The 17,411-nt window shown below is 44.8% G+C and overlaps 1 protein-coding gene across 1 annotated transcript in view; it reads left to right on the top strand.

Moving 5' to 3' along the window:
• LOC309554709 (very-long-chain 3-oxoacyl-CoA reductase-like) overlaps positions 1–17,411 on the top strand; it is a gene marked incomplete at its 5' end in the record, with an annotated part of 154,346 nt that overhangs the window by 51,287 nt on the left and 85,648 nt on the right. Inside the window, 2 exons of the mRNA XM_082256412.1 lie at positions 14,314–14,360; positions 14,439–14,514. Coding sequence (XP_082112538.1) covers positions 14,314–14,360; positions 14,439–14,514 — 123 coding nt within the window. The remainder of the gene's footprint in view (positions 1–14,313; positions 14,361–14,438; positions 14,515–17,411) is intronic.

Here is a 17,411-nt window from a genome sequence, read left to right as displayed (position 1 = left end):
AAATCCGGACGGATGGAAACCCTATTTTCCATCTGTCCAGGGGATCGGATGGGATGGGATCAGATGAGAGGGGACAGGCGGTCGGTTCTCATCCGATTCCCCCATAGAGAGCAGCAGGTCTCTGACACCTCCCTCTCCGCACACAGTGCAGAGACGGAGCTGCCATCCGCCTGCTCAGCGGGGATCGGCGGATCGATCCCCGCTGAGCAGAGAAAGGTCTGCACCGCACAGCAAACCATGTGAAAGGACCCTTAGGTTGACCCTTACGTCAGTACGGTGTGCAAGTCACACATTGGAACAGTATGATTTCAAGGCACCTTGTCTTAATGTTGAGGGTTGAGGCCCTCTTCCCAACATGCAGCCCCTCAAAAAAATGGCGGGGTAATTATAGTGGGTTCTAGAGGCTTCCATTATGTTAAGGGGCCCCCAGATAACAGCCCCAGGGGGGTCATCCCAGGGGTACCATAGTACTTATAAACCGGTAAATCTTTACTGCATATACGCACTGATTTTACTGTTGTGGGTTAAGTAACACTTTAAGGTAATGTCCCCAGTGTTAATCCACATCACTTACGATGTCCAGTGAAGTAATCAATATCACACACGGCATCCAGTGATGTAAATCCATTGCCATTCACTAAGAATCATTGCAAGCTGATGTGTACATACCACAATCCCATCACTAAATGATAGATCCATGCCACTCTGCTAATGTAAACACAGTGCCGGGGATCCCGGGTGATATCATTGACCATCGATATTGGTACATTGTGGTGACACAATGCACCAATCTCTCTAGGAGTCTGAATTCTTAGTACTTAATTCTAAGTAGTACTTTCTCTATCGCTCATTGACAGACGTAGTCCTCGGTGATACAGCACCTTCGGGTTATGTTGCCTCCACAGGAGTAGGACTAGACAGGAAATTAAAAATGCTCTGGCCACACCCCAGGGGCAGTCCCCGAGGGTATATCCTCTCTCTCTCTGCCACAGCAAATCAGTTTTTTTTCTGTCTAGTCAGGAGTAAGGACCTAGATACCTTGCTGGGATCTTCGGTCCTGGCAGGATTTTTTTCTTAGAAAATAATTTTTTAAGACAGCTTTTTTTCTCCAGTGTTCCTGTGAGATCTTCAAGCAAGAAAGCTGAACTGGGCGACGGGCGGGATGTTGAGATCCAGTGGTCACCCCAGTTCAGCCTACGAGCGCGTGCAGGCCATAGCTCCGCGCTGGGTCGGCCGCGACATAGTCCCACTGGACGGGGACTGACCCTGCGAGTTAAACGTCTCGCTGAAACGCCAAAGACCATGAGTCACGGCGCCCGTATTGGTCGACAGCCCTCCTACCTCGGTGGAGAGGGGTACTGTCAGGAGTTGGCGCCCGCCTGGTTCTGGTATGGTGAGTAGTATGTTCCCCCTTTCCCCCTGACGGGTCTTGTGGTGAACGCGGGCCCCTCTCTGTAATGGTAAGGATGGGTTCCCCTCTATCCTACAACATGTCACAGATCCCCCTAATTGAGTGTGATTTTTGTGTACAAAAAGCCAGGAGGCTTGGTTTGGGAGCTGACAATCTAATTGTAAAAATGTGTAAATGATTGTAGTCAGTGGCAGTACTAGAACTTTACTGTGATAGTATAAGGTATCCTACCTGTCAGTAGCCACAGGGCGATGTCTATACATGTATACTGCATTCCAGATCATTCCTCCAGCTAAGCAGATGCCTCCCGACGGCCACGGACCGCATACGGCCCGCTAGGGTCCGGTACCTCCGACCACGCTGACCACCATGAGGGTGAAGGGTTGTGAGGCCGAGATCCTTCTGCAGACATGTAGATCGCACGAGGCCGCCATTTTGGTGTAGCCTCGTGTCTCCGGCATGGGGGCGGCCATGTTTGAGGTGACTCAAACACCTCATGGAGCCAGGGGGAGGAGCCGGCAGGCGTGTTAAGGGGCGGAGCCGCCTCTTTTACCCAGGAAATAGGGCCAAAGACTTCCTGTCTGTAACAAGACAAGCACTGAGCAAGCTGATGAAAACTTCTGTGCATCAGGGATGAGCCTTGGGGTCTGTCTCTCTCTCTGTGGGGTCCAAAAAGGCAGGTAACACTGAGGGGCGCTGTTGCGACTGGGGGACACAAAAAAAAAAAAAAAAAAAAAAAAAGGTTTTTTTTTACTTTGTCATTTTTTGTCGCTGGCAAGTGTCTTGTATAATCATTGACCCTGCCGCATAGGTATCCCCACCTGATCCCCTCAAGGTGGCCGCAGGACCCTTCAGTACCCCACTTGTTTTTAATGCATTATCGGCAGTTTTGGAGTCTTTGGTATCCCGGGTGGAGGTGGCCTGTCAGGGACGGGGATCAAGAAGCGACCCCCGCCTACCCCTATTGTTTATCAGATACTTCAGATACGGATTCGGAACTGGTCAATGCAGTTGCAGGTCCCTCTTAGGGGGCTGTTGTCTCAGGTAATATCTCCTCAGCAGTGAGGAGCACGTTTCTGCCTCCGCCATAGCACAAGAGTGGTGGATGCACTAGTTGTGTCCGTCCGGGAAACCTTTAGTCTTGAGGTTACACCGGCAGAGGTAGCTGAAACTGAGATTCCTTTTTTGGTACTTGTTAGCCTACCAAAAGGGCGAAGGATTTTCCTTTACCCAAATGGGGTCGTTTAGAAACGAACCCCTGTTATTTCCAAACGCATGGCTAGGTGCTATCCGTTTGAGGAATTCCTCTTTGTAGGATAGAAGGTACCACCTGCTGTCTTGCCACAGACTGTTAGGATAAAAAGACCTCGTAACTAACGAGGACCTTCCTTTTCTGCTCATATAGAGTTGTTCGTTCCGCGAGGGCGGGCGATAAGGCGAAACCCTCCAAAGCCCCTTTAGAGGGGTAAACAAAGAGTCCGGCTCAGCCAAGCCTGAAGAATATAGCCTGATGCGCCCCTACCCATCTCTGGGGTGGGGGGGGATGTCTTCACCGGTTTCTGGAGGACACAGGATCGAGTTTCGATCACTTCCACCGGTGCGATTCTTCCCTTCTAACATTGAACGGTTTCAGGGGTTCTATTCGAACCTATTCACAATGCCCAGGAAAGAGGGCAAGGTGCGTCCAAATCTGGACTTGGGAAGAAATAGAGTCCATCCGTACAGTGGTGGCCTCCCTGCATCAAAGAGATTTCCTAGCGTCCATAGACATATAGGATGCCTATCTTTATATCCCCATCATCGCAGGACATCAGCGTTTTTTTCGCTTTCCCAAAGATCATCCCTGGTTCCCACCAGGAGACTGAACTATCTGGGCCTAAGGTTGGATACATCCTGGGCAAGAGAGTTTCTCCTTGCTGGGAAACTCCAGAAGGTTCAGTCAACGATTCGGATGTTGCTGTCCGTCAATTGGCTGGGACTGATGGTGGCCTTCTTAGAGGCAGTACCGTATACCCAGTCTCATACCCGAATTCTCCTGAAGGAGATTCTTTTTTAATGGAATCAGAATTCCGATTCCCTGGACAATCGGATCCGGTTGAGCGAGCGGACCAGGAAGTCTCCGATGCTCAACCAGGGGAAGTCATTTCTTCCGATAGTATCCAGATTACCAATAAGGGTATCGGAACTGAGAGCGATCAGATTTTGTCTGATTTACTGGATCGAGCAGCTCTAGAGCAGCCCGATTCGGATCCAATCGCATATGGCCTCTTCATCCAGAGGTTTTTCCCTAGCTGTCCCTTCATTGGGACATCCCGGATGTGGATCTGTTGGCACCTTGGCCTAACAGGAAGGTGCGGAGGTTTGTAGCTCGTGCCACAATCCTCTAGCGGACGCAGCAGAAACGCTGATCGCCCTGTGGGGGCAGTATCCGCTACGGCATGCCTTCCATCCTCTCAAGTTGCTGCGGGAACTTCTTCGCAGGATAGAGGTGGAGGGAATTCCAGTTATTCTGGAAATTCCGGATTGACCTCGTCGAGCCTGGTACGCCGACTTGGCGAGGCTAGTCGCGGACGCTCCTTGGAGACTTCCTCTCAGGGAGGATTTGCGGTCTCAGGGACCGATCTTCCATCTTGCTTTACAGTCGCTGGCTTAATGGCCTGGCCATTGAGACCCAGGTACTGAAGGACAAGGGAGTGTCAGCTTCAGTTATTCCTACCTCCAGTTAAAGCAAGGAAAGCGACTTCCAGCACATGGAAGTCTTCTATTGCATGGTGTGAATCTATTGGATTTCCCCCACAGACCTATTCGGTGACCCGAATTTTGGTCTGTCTGCAACAAGGGGTTGAGCAGAAACTATCCTTGAGCACGATCAAGGGTCAGGTTTTCGGCGTTAGCAATCTTCTTTCAAGAAACCTTTGGCTAATCATTCCTTGGTGCGGAATTTCATCCAGGGGGTGCGACATCTGGCTCCGCCAGTGTGCGCACCCTTACCGCCTGGTATCTTAATTTAGTGTGGTCGGTTCTTCAGAAACTTCTCTTTGAAGATATTAGGGAGATTCCCTTGCTTACATTCCCAGAAGGTGGCCTTCTTGGTGGCCATTACTTCTGTACGCAGGGTGTCAGAACTGGCCGCATTATCCTGTCGTTCCCCAGATCTGGTGGTTCATAGGGATAAGGTGGTTCTTCTTCCGAATCCATCCTTCCTTCCTAAAGTGGTTTTCGTAAGACGGACTCACTTTTTGTGATCACGGATAGCCCTTGAAGGGGGTTGCCTGTGTCTGCCGCGACCATATCTACATGGATCAGTCAGACGGTGGTACAGGCTTATTCAATTAAGGGTCGGAATCCTCCGTTCCCTGTTAGGGCGCACTTCACTCGAGCGCTCAGTACTTCCTGGGCCTTTCGCCATCAGGCGTCAGTGGTCCAGGTATGTAAAGCGGCCACCTGGTCGTCGGTACATACCTTTACAAAATGTTATAAAATTGATGTGATGGCATCGGCAGATGCCTCATTTGGCCGCAAGGTTTTGCAGGCCGCAATTTGAGGAGACCGGTGGTCTACCTCGAGGGTTTTTTTCTGTTTGAAAATTTTTTTTTGTTGAGTCTCATCATTAAGGATGAGCATTGTAAACTTCTAGTTGGCACCGGTTGGCCCTTCTAGATTTGGATTTGATTTCCATTTTCCCACCCCTCATTTGTGATACTGCTCTGGGACTTCCCGAAGGTGCTGTATCACCGAGGACTACGTCTGTCAATGAGCGATAGAGAAAAATGGATTTTTGTAAAATCTTACCGTAAAATCCTTTTCTCTTAGCTCATTGACAGACGTAGTACCCGCCCCTCTGTTTTTGAGTTGGGTTGGGTTAAATTCTCTAAGCACTGCTTTTGTGACATAACTGATTTGCTGTGGCAGAGAGAGAGAGGATATACCCTCGGGGACTGCCCCTGGGGTGTGGCCAGAGCATTTTTAATTTCCTGTCTAGTCCTACTCCTGTGGAGTAAACATAACCCGAAGGTGCTGTATCACCGAGGACTACGTCTGTCAATGAGCTAAGAGAAAAGGATTTTACGGTAAGATTTTACAAAAATCCATTTATTACCATAGTATTATTATTAGTGGCTGTGTAGCTTAAAGCGGAGTTCCGGCCACAGAAAAAAAATTTCAATGAACATACCCCCGGGACAGTCAGGGCTAGTACATTCCACAATGGATAGCCTCTGAACTGTCCCGGTTCGCACTTACCTTTTAGAAGAAATACTTCCTTTTAAAATTTCTTCTCCAGCGCTGCCATCTCAGGTGTGGGCAGCTTGAAGCCAGCGCAATCCTCTTCTGCGTCCTCTTCCGTCCTCTTCGGTCCCACGATGCACTGCACCGGCCCCGCCGTCACTTCCGGTGCCGCAGCGTCATCCCTGCACAGCTTCTGGGCATGCCCAGAAGCTGTTTAGAAGGGTATGACGGCGCCTGCACCGGAACTGACGCCGGGCCGGTGCAGGCGCATTGATTCCTGGGAGTGATGACGATCAGCTCTAAGGAATCATTGCAAAGCCAGGAAGTGACGGCGCGGCTGCAGAGGGAGGAAGTGGATGGTAAGGTGAGTATATTATCCTCTCTAAAAAGGTAAGTAAAAAAAAACAAAAAGGCCGGGAATATCCAATTCGGGCTCAGGAAAGGATAAGGAAGCGGATGCCATAAAATCTACAGGCATGATTTTGTGGCCGGAACTCCGCTTTAATACACAGAAATCTTTATATTTAAATATCTCTAGGTGGCCAGCACATAGACATGTATACAAAGGTAGCAATTACAAAAATACAAGAAGGAAAAAGGACATACAGAAATATGGCTATTTTCAATTAAAATAAAAAGGGAGTAAAAACTGAAAAAAGGTCCCCATCAGAATAGGCTCTGTATGAAATAAATGCTTCATTTATAGAGGTTTGGATTTTGGCTGGACTTATCCCCTTTGACCAGAGGTCTCCAACTATGGCCCGAGGGTCAGATGCAGCCCTTTGCTTGCTTTTATCCAGCCCTTGGTGTGCTATTTTATTCACTGACACCAATGAAGGGCATGTTTCCTCTCAATGACACCAATAATGGGGCACAATCCTCCCAATGACACTACCAATGTAGCCCAATAACAACAATGATCGGGCACAATTCCTCCTCAATGACACCAACAATGGGGCCCAATGACACCAATGATGGTATAAAATTCCTCACCCATTGGCAACAATGATGGGGCACAATTCTTCCCAATGACACCTACAATGGGGCCCAATGACACCAATGATGGGGCACAATTCCTCCCAATGACACCAAAGATGGGGCACAATTCCTGCCAATGACACCAACAATAGGGCACAATGACACCAATGATGGGGCACAATCCCTCCCAATGACACCAATGATGGGGCACAATTCCTCTCAATGACACCAGCAATGGAGCCCAATGACACCAATGATGGGGAACAATTCCTCCCAATGACACCAACAATAAGGCGCAATGACACCAATGATGGGGCACAATTCCTCCTCAATGACACCAACAATGGGGCCCAATGACACCAATGATGGTGTAAAATTCCTCACCCATTGACAACAATGATGGGGCACAATTCTTCCCAATGACACTAACAATGCGGCCCAATGACACCAATGATGGGGCACAATTCCTCTCAATGACACTAGCAATGGAGCCCAATGATGGGGCACAATTCCTCCCTATGATACCAACGATGGAGCCCAATGATGGGGCACAATTCCTCTCAATGACACTAGCAATGGAGCCCAATGATGGGGCACAATTCCTCCCTATGACACCAACGATGGAGCCCAATGTTGGGGCACAATTCCTTCCAATGACACTGGCAATGGAGCCCGATAACACATATAATGGGGCACAATTCCTCCCACTGAAATCAATGATGGGGGTTGTTTACTCCCACTGACGCTGGGACATTTTTTACTCCTGATGGCCACACTCCGGCCCCTCTAAAGTCTGATGGACAGTAAACCAGGCCTTTGTTTAGAACGTTTGGAGACCCCTGCCTTTGATCAATCACTTTTGGAGGTGTTACCTCACATGCAATGAGGGTGACTCTGGCCTCTTGAAGTGGTCGAAGGTCATATGGAGCGGTCTGTTCTGATGGCTCTGTCAAGGTTAGGGTTTCCAACACCAGTGCATCATCCTGATCTCATCAGGCCATAACACTGCATGACTGCCACGGACGAGGTCTAAATAATTATTTTGTTGGTCACCCAAGGAGTTCTGTACCACCAGGACATGCCAGTTTATATACACATGCAGCTCATAATGCGTGCTTTTAGAAGGAATCCTTTTCATCTCCCTGCAATTAGGTTTTGGATTCTATCAGAAGTTAAACATAATCCCTCTGATCTATAGCAAAATGACAAATGTTTTTGACAGTTCAGGGTCGAGCAACAGATCCTCAACAGACTCTTTGATGGTTTTCCGCCTCTTTCCCAGTGGGCAGATAAAATTAATCAAACTATCTACAGAAGCTTTTTTTTTTTATTACAAACTTGCTGACAGCCAGGTATTAAGTTCGGTCTGCAGGCCGGAGCCATCTTTTCAAATTGTAAATTGTTAACATTTGTCCATTTGCTTGCTGACTATTAGCTTATTACATCTACTGTCTACTGCTGAGCACTGAATTAATAACATTTCTGTCATATCAACTCACTTCGATATTTTAACCGCTTCCCCACTGCTCACTGTGCTGCTACTGCGACACAGTGGTTCGTTATCGTCTGGCGATGTAGGTCTACGTCACCAGACACTCCCCTCTCTCGGCGGCGCGCGCGCCGCCGGAGGCTCGCTCCCGCTGTTTTCAGTCACAGCGGGAGTCGGGCCAGGGGAGGAGCGGCGGCGATCGCCGCTGCTCTTCCACGATCGTCGGGGAATCTAGTTTGGAGATCCGCCTGCTTGTGTAAACAGAGAGGGCGGATCTCCTAAGTGACAGGCAGGGTCAGATTGCAGGGCTCAGCATAGCTGAACCTGCGATCTGTCCCTGTGTCACTCAGTCACCTCCCCCCCCCCCCACATGTTAGTAAGCACCAGGCATACATTAACCCCTCCCTCTCCAATAAAGTTAACCCCTTCCCTGCCAGTGTAATTTTTACAGTAACAGTGCCTATATATAGCACTGATAACTGTAGTAATGTCACTGGTACCCCAGAAAGGGTCAAAAATGTCAGTCAAGGGTCCGATCTGTCCGCCGCAATGTCGTAGTCCCGCAAAAAAAAATCGCAGATCGCCGCCATTACGTGTTAAAAAAAAAAACCACCAAAAATGACAGAAATCTTTCCCGTAGTTAGTAAACGCAATAACTTTTGCGCAAACCAATCAAAATACGCTTATTCTGATTTTTTTTTTACCAAACATAGGTAGCAGAAAACAAATTGGCCAAAAATTTTTAAAAAAATTTGATTTTTACATTTTTTTGGGGGGGAATTTCATATAAAAAAAATGTTAAAAGTATTGTTATTTTTTCAAAATAAACGCTCTTTTTTTTTGTTTATAGCGCAAAAAGTAAAAATCGCACAGGTGATCAAATACCACCAAAAGAAAGCTCTGTTTGTGGGAAAAAAAGGATGTAAATTTCGTTTGGGTACGGCGTCGCACGACCGCGCAATTGTCAGTTAAAGTCACACAGCGCCGAATCGCAAAAAGTGGCACAGACGTAAGACAGCAAAATCCTCCAGTGGTAAAGTGGTTAATATAACAACACCTAACCAACTCATCTACGCTATAAGGCCAGAAGTATGGTGGGCACCCCTACAAATGGCTGAGTTTAGGTGTTTCCAGTGAAGCCTACTGGAAATTTTACAAGAAAGAAATTTTTGACAATTGTGCGTGTCCATCCTTGGGGTAACAGTTGGGGGAAGACTCTCTTCTGTTCCAGCATGACTACTGTGTCCCTATGTACAAAGCCAGCACCATATAGACATGGTTTAATTAGTTAGTGTGAAAGAGTTTAAGTGACCTGCACAGAACCCTCAACCCTATTGGACACCTTTTAGGGATAAACTGGAATGCCAACTATGGTCTGGGTATTTTAAGCGCTTAACCACTTGCCGACCGCTGCACGACTATTTACCGCGACGGTCAGCCCCTCACAGGCAAAGCGACGTAAGGCTACGTCACTAGCCTGTGAGGCTCTAGGGAGCGAGCGCGCGCCGCCGGAGGCGCGCTACCACTCGGTCACAGACACCCCCCCCCCCCCACGCGTGTGCCCGGCGGACCTAATGTCCGTCGGACACTCGCGATCTTCCGTTACAGCGGGATAATGTAAACACAGCCGCCTGTCATTCTTCCCTGTGTAAGAATGGAGATCATACAGTTCTGCTATGTAGGACCGTTGATCTCTGTTCTTACACCAGTAGCCACATCCAATCACAGTTAGAAGCACGCCCCTAGGGACACACTTAACCCCTCCCTCTCAAAAAAAAAGTTAACCCCTTCCCTGCCAGTGTCATTTTTACAGTAACAGTGCATATGTATAGCACTGATTACTGCAGTAATGTCACTGGTAACCCCAAAAGTGTCAAAAATGTCAGTCAAGGGTCCGATCTGTCCGCCGCAATGTCGCAGTCCCGCAAAAAAAAACGCAGATCGCCACCATCACTCGTTAAAAAAAAAAAAACAACAAAAATGACAAAAATCTTTCCCTTAGTAAACGCAATAACTTTTGTGCAAACCAATCAAAATACGCTTTTTGCGATTTTTTTTTTTTTTTTACCAAACATATGTAGCATAAAACAAATTGGCCTAAAATGTTAAAAAATTTAGATTTTTTAAATTTTTTTGGGGGGGGGGAATTTCATATAAAAAAAATGTGAAAAATATTATTTTTGCAAAATTGACGCTCTTTTTTTGTTTATAGCGCATGATCAAAAAATCGCACAGGTGATCAAATACCACCAAAAGAAAGCTAAAAGGACGTCAAATTCGTTTAGGTACAGCATCGCAAGACCGCGCAATTGTCCGTTAAAGTCACGCAGTGCCGAATTGCAAAATAGGCCCTGGTACGGAAGGGGGTAAAATCTTCCGGGGCTTAAGTGGTTAACAACAAACAAAATCTCCTGCGCTCAATAGTGATGTGACAGAAGTAGATATTGCCTAGGATCTCTATGGCTCCAGTTAAATGCACAGACTTTGTGGCTCTAAAGAAGAGGGGGATCTCCCCTCGAAAACACGTCAGCCATCTGGAAGGTTCTCCAGCGTGCTAGACACGGTCCCGGTGACCTGGTTACTTGGTGTCCATTGTGGACTTTGAAATGTTTTTATGACCTACTTGTCTGTGAGTATATTTCCTTACTTTTTATACCAATAAACACCACTTGGGTAATGTGCAAGGTTGATGCGTTCTCTTTTAATTTTTTCTACAGTATTTTAACCGCTTGCAGACCGTATACTGTTAATATAAGGCAGCAAGGTGGCTCCCCTGGGCAGGATCACATACGTGTTTGCCTTCATATAGTAAAAGCATTCCCCACACAGTTAGCAAGCACTCCCTAAGCAAGCATTTACCCTTTTGATCACCCCTAATGTTAATCCCTTCCCAGCCAGTGTCATTAGTACAGTGACAGTGCATATTTTTATCACTGATCACTGTATTAGTGTCAATGGTCCCCAAAAAGTGTCACTTAGTGTCCGATTTGTCCGCTGCAATATCGCAGTCCCGCTATAAGTTGTTGATCGCCACCATTACTAGTAAAAAAATTAAAATTCCATAAATTTATCCCAGAGTTTGTAGACACTATAACGTTTGGGCAAACCAATCAATATACAAATGAAGACAATATAGTACAGCACTACAAAAATATATATAAAGTCCATAAAATATACATTAAATGTATTAATTAAATTAATTATTAATGAATTATTTTTTAATTTTTAAATTAATTTTTAATTATTAATTATTAACCACTTAAGCCCCGGAAGATTTTACCCCCATTCCGACCAGGGGGTATTTTGCGATTCGGCACTGCGTGACTTTAACTGACAATTGCGCGGTCGTGCGATGCTGTACCTAAACGAATTTGACGTCCTTTTTTCCCACAAACAGAGCTTTCTTTTGGTGGTATTTGATCACCTGTGCGATTTTTTTGATCACGCGCTATAAAAAAAAAAAGAGCGTCAATTTTGCAAAAATAGCAATATTTTTCACATTTTTTTATATGAAATTCCCCCAAAAAAAATGTAAAAATCAAAATTTTTTAAAATTTTCGGCCAATTTGTTTTATGCTACCTATGTTTGGTAAAAAAAATCGCAAAAAGCGTATTTTGATTGGTTTGCGCAAAAGTTATCGCGTTTACTAACAAAGGGAAAGATTTTTGTCATTTTTGTTGTTTTTTTTTTTTAACGCGTAATGGCGGCGATCTGCGATTTTTTTTGCGGTACTGCGACATTGCGGCGGACAGATCGGACCCTTGACTGACATTTTTGACACTTTTGGGGTTACCAGTGACATTTCTACAGTAATCAGTGCTATACATATGCACTGTTACTGTAAAAATACACTGGTAGTGAAGGGGTTAACTTTATTTGGGAGGGAGGGGCTGTGTGTGTCCCTAGGGGCGTGGTTTCTACTGTGATTGGCTGTGGCTTCAGCTGTAAGCACACTGATCAACGGATCTACATACTAGATCCGAGTGATCAGTGTCTTTACAGCGAGGAGAATGACAGGCAGCTTGTTTACACAAGCTGCCTGACATTCTCCCTCTCCCCCGCCGATCGCCGAGTGGCCGGCGGACATCAGGTCCGCTGGTCACACGCGCGGGGGGGTCCGTGACCACGCGGGAGCGCGCCCCCGGGGGCGCGCGCTCGCTCCCTAGACCCTCACAAGCAAGCAACGTAGCCCTACGTTAGTTTGCCTGTGAGGGGCTGACCGCCGACGTAGATAGTCGTGCGGCGGTCGGCAAGTGGTTAAATGAATTATTCATTAAATATATAAAGTCCATAAAATATACATTAAATGTATTAATTAAATTAATTATTAATTAATTATTTTAAATTATTTTTTAATTATTTAATTATTAATTAAATTAAATATAAAGTCCATAAAATATACATTAAATGTATTAAATTAAATACATTAAATGTAAATATAGAAATTATATTATACAAATAAAGTGAGTCCCAAGTGGAAAGGTGAGATTGACTGTCCAAGGAGATGTATGTGGTAAATGAAGCTGATGGATCCCAACACCATCTGAATAAGGAATCAATATGCGCTCACCAAAGGTTGCAGACCCAAATTACCCTATAGCAAATGGGTCAAGCAAGGCTCACGTAGTATGTCATAGGTCACCCTGACTTAGGCTGCATCCATGGATGTTCCAGTATATGGCCATAGGATGAAGATGAGGAAGGTGGAATCTCCAAATCAACCATTGATATAGAGGGTAAGCCAAATGACACAAACATAGTATAAATCCGCTAAAATAACAGTTTATTTAAAAAGAAAATACACTTGCAACATCCGGTGGTAACAACACATGTAATAAGGATTGGATTTAGGCTGTGTCTGGCATGGTCCTCTCTTTGCACAATCAATATACGCTTTTTTTATAGCCAAAAATATGATTTTTTACATTTTTTTTTTATTTATTAGATCTGTTTTATTGCAGAAAGTATGAAATATTGTGTTTTTTTTTTTTTTAAGTATTTTTTTGTTTATATCGCAAAGACGCAGAGGTGGCCAAATACCACCAAAAGAAAGCTCTGTTTGTGGGGAAAAAAAGGCCTACATTTTATTTGGGTACAGCGTCGCATGACCGCTCAATTGCCAGTTAAGGTAAAGCAGTGCTGTATCGCAAAAAATGGACTGGCCATGAAGGAGGGTAAATCTTCCGGAGGGCAAGTGGTTAATACAACTTCAGAACCTGACCTTACAAATGCATTTTTTTTGGCTGAATGGGCAAAAATTCCCACAGACATACTCCAAAATCTTGTGGTAAGCCTTCCCAGAAGAACGGAAGTTGTTATAGCTACAAAAAGGGAGTGGGCAGTGCAATATTAATCCCCATGGATTATAACAGAATGCCCAATATGCTCATCTAGTCTGGATATGGCTTTTAGCAATTCCGTGTTCTGGTTTTGCTAAATTGCCTTTTGCTAACGAAAACGCTGCTCTGTGCCCCTCCAATGATTGTCTTGTGACCAAAGGTTTAATATTTGGTCACCTGATTTCTGTTGAAGAGGTCTAAGGCTGCATTCACATGTCAGAGTATGATCGCGGGCAGAACCGCCGCGGTTCCGCCCGCGATTCGGAGATTTATTGCAAATCGCGGGACGCCTAGCGTTGCCCGTTGATTTGCAATAGCTCCCCAAACGCCGAGCGATGTTGCCACGATTTACGCCCGCCGAATCGCGGCAACATCGCGCAAACAAAATCGCGGGACGCAATACGCTCCAAAGAAGCTCTTGTACTTTTTAGGAGCGTATTGCGTCCCGCGATTTTGTTTGCGCGATGTTGCCGCGATTCGGCGGGCGTAAATCGCGGCAACATCGCTCGGCGTTTGGGGGGGCTATTGCAAATCAACGGGCAACGCTAGGCGTCCCGCGATTTGCAATAAATCTCTGAATCGCGGGCGGAACCGCGGCAGTTCTGCCCGCGATCATACGCTGACATGTGAATGCAGCCTAAAGGTTCCGCTGTCTGATTCTCCCCATTCAGCAAAGATCTTGTGTCCTAAGAGCTACACTTTAGGTCTTGTAACCTATTCCAAACTAAGAATGGTGCAGCATTTTCTCAGGGAGAGAGAGGTACACCTTCCAGCCCCTCTACTTTGCAAATATTCATCCCAGCAAGAATGTTAACATAGCTTTAAAAACATGACCTAAAAAATAATTCTAATCCTTTCTCTTCCCTAGTGATAACGGGAGCTACGAATGGAATAGGGAAGTCCTACGCTAAGGAGGTACGGGTATAATGTTGGTGTAGTCTGTACTTCTGTTCAACTACGTTATCCTTATAACACGTGTTTTCTTGTCACTAGTTGGCCAAGATGGGATTCAACGTTGTCCTCATTAGTCGGAGTCTAGAAAAGCTTCAGAAAGTTGCAGCAGAGATTGGTAAGACATTGTGGTCATATGTGTCTGTGGTTTAAAATATTGTTTTCTTAACTTTAATAAAAGTTTAACATTTGGAGTTTTGGATACCATGGGGAAGAGTTTGAACCTCTGCTTGATCTTAAAGTGGAGTTCCGGTCTATTTTGCAACTTTAGTGATTCCTGGAGTGCTCTCTATGCTGATCAACAATTGGGCATTCTAAATTTTTTTCGTGGGTCCCTTACCTTATTTTCAGGGCATTTTTAATTGTACTTCCTCCTTCTCCCCCCCTCTGTGGCCACGGCCACCGACATCACTTCCGCCTTTGCATTGCATCCTGGGAGCTGTTTGTCATCACTCCCAGGAGGCTGGAATCAGGAAGAACTCCCAGAACACTCCCTGGAATCAGGAAGAAGGACACAGCAGATTACACTGCGGCTTCAGATGCCCACATCCAAGATGGCCGCACCCAGACAGCGTTTTTAAAAGTAAGATTTTGACTAAAATCCAATACTGTACACCTTGTAAGTATGAGAATAGTGGTTCTGTAAAGGGCGATGGATTAGTATTATCGGGGTATTTTTAGTTAAAAAAGGTATTTGAGGCTGGAACTTCGCTTTAATCACATTCTGGCTCTTGCTTAGAGATTTCTCATCAACACCCTGTCATGATTACATGAAATAAGAGGAAATCTCCCCAATAAAAAAAAAATGTGTTTGCTCCTCTGGAGAAGTCTATGTAGAGTGGGAAACTATTCTGAATTTTTTGGTTCTCTTTGAAGGGGATTTTCATCCACTTGTTGCCCTTGGTGGCCACCATCGCTGTGATAGAAAGTGAGGGTAAATCTCTCCAGTGAAAACCTAAAAAGCAATAGAAACACTGAGACCATGCAGGGGCATCTCACAAAATAAAATATCATCAAAAGTTAATTTATTTCAGTATTTCAATTCAAAAAGTAAAACTCATATACAGTATATCCCTTTTGTGTGAGGCACCAGAATTAGTGGTGGGAACCTTGAGCAGCACCTGAAGTTTTCTTAGTTTACAGGTGCATGTCATAAATTAGAATATCATCAAAAAGTTAATTTATTTCAGTAATTCAATTCAAAGAGTGAAACTCATATATTTTAAATAGACGCATTACACACATATAGTGATATATAGTGCATTGGGAAAGTATTCGGCCCCCTTGTACTTTTCGACCTTTTGCCACATTTCAGGCTTCAACATAAAGATATAAAAACTGTAATTTTTTGTGAAGAATCAACAACAAGTGGGACACAATCATGAAGTTGAACGAAATTTATTGGATATTTCAAACTTTGTTAACAAATAAAAAAACTGAAAAATTGGGCGTGCAAAATTATTCAGCCCCGTTAAGTTAATACTTTGTAGCGCCACTTTTTGCTGCGATTACAGCTGTAAGACGCTTGGGGTATGTCTCTATCAGTTTTGCACATCGAGAGACTGAAATTTCTGCCCATTCCTCCTTGCAAAACAGCTTGAGCTCAGTGAGGTTGGATGGAGAGTGTTTGTAAACATCAGTTTTCAGTTCTTTCCACAGATTCTCAATTGGATTCAGGTCTGGACTTTGACTTGGCCATTCTAACACCTGGATATGTTTATTTGTGAACCATTCCATTGTAGATTTTGCTTTAAGTTTTGGATCATTGTCTTGTTGGAAGACAAATCTCTGTCCCAGTCTCAGGTCTTTTGCAGACTCCATCAGGTTTTCTTCCAGAATGGTCCTGTATTTGGCTCCATCCATCTTCCCATCAATTTTAACCATCTTCCCTGTCCCTGCTTAAGAAAAGCAGGCCCAAACCATGATGCTGCCACCACCATGTTTGACAGTGGGGATGGTGTGTTCAGGGTGATGAGCTGTGTTTCTTTTACGCCAAACATAACGTTTTGCATTGTTGCCAAAAAGTTTGATTTTGGTTTCATCTGACCAGAGCACCTTCTTCCACATGTTTGGTGTGTTTCCCAGGTGGCTTGTGGCAAACTTTAAACGACACTTTTTATGGATATCTTTAAGAAATGGCTTTCTTCTTGCCACTCTTCCATAAAGGCCAGATTTGTGCAGTATACGACTGATTGTTGTCCTATGGACAGAGTCTCCCACCTCAGCTGTAGATCTCTGCAGTTCATCCAGAGTGATCATGGGCCTCTTGGCTGCATCTCTGATCAGTCTTCTCCTTGTATGAGCTGAAGGTTTAGAGGGACGGCCAGGTCTTCGTAGATTTGCAGTGGTCTGATACTCCTTCCATTTCAATATTATCGCTTGCACAGTGCTCCTTTGGATGTTTAAAGCTTGGGAAATCTTTTTGTATCCAAATCCAGCTTTAAACTTCTCCACAACAGTATCTCGGACCTGCCTGGTGTGTTCCTTGTTCTTCATGATGCTCTCTGCGCTTTAAATGGACCTCTGAGACTATCACAGTGCAGGGGCATTTATACAGAGACTTGATTACACACAGGTGGATTCTATTTATCATCATTAGTCATTTAGGTCAACATTGGATCATTCAGAGATCCTCACCGAACTTCTGGAGAGAGTTTGCTGCACTGAAAGTAAAGGGGCTGAATAATTTTGCACGCCCAATTTTTCAGTTTTTTATTTGTTAACAAAGTTTGAAATATCCAATAAATTTCGTTCCACTTCATGATTGTGTCCCACTTGTTGTTTCTTCACAAAAAATTACAGTTTTATATCTTTATGTTTGAAGCCTGAAATGTGGCAAAAGGTCGCAAAGTTCAAGGGGGCCGAATACTTTCGCAATTCACTGTATTTCAAGCATTTTTTTTTTCTTTTTAAATTTTGGTGATTATGACTTACAGCTAGTGAAAACCCGAAATTCAGTATCTCAGAAAATTAGAATATTACATAAGACCAATAAAAAAAAAAGTATTTTTAATA

The sequence above is a fragment of the Pelophylax lessonae genome (assembly GCF_965119305.1).
Source record: "Pelophylax lessonae genome assembly, chromosome: 4".
Classification (NCBI taxonomy): Eukaryota; Metazoa; Chordata; class Amphibia; order Anura; family Ranidae; genus Pelophylax; species Pelophylax lessonae.
This window is presented reverse-complemented; position numbering and strand designations above follow the sequence as displayed.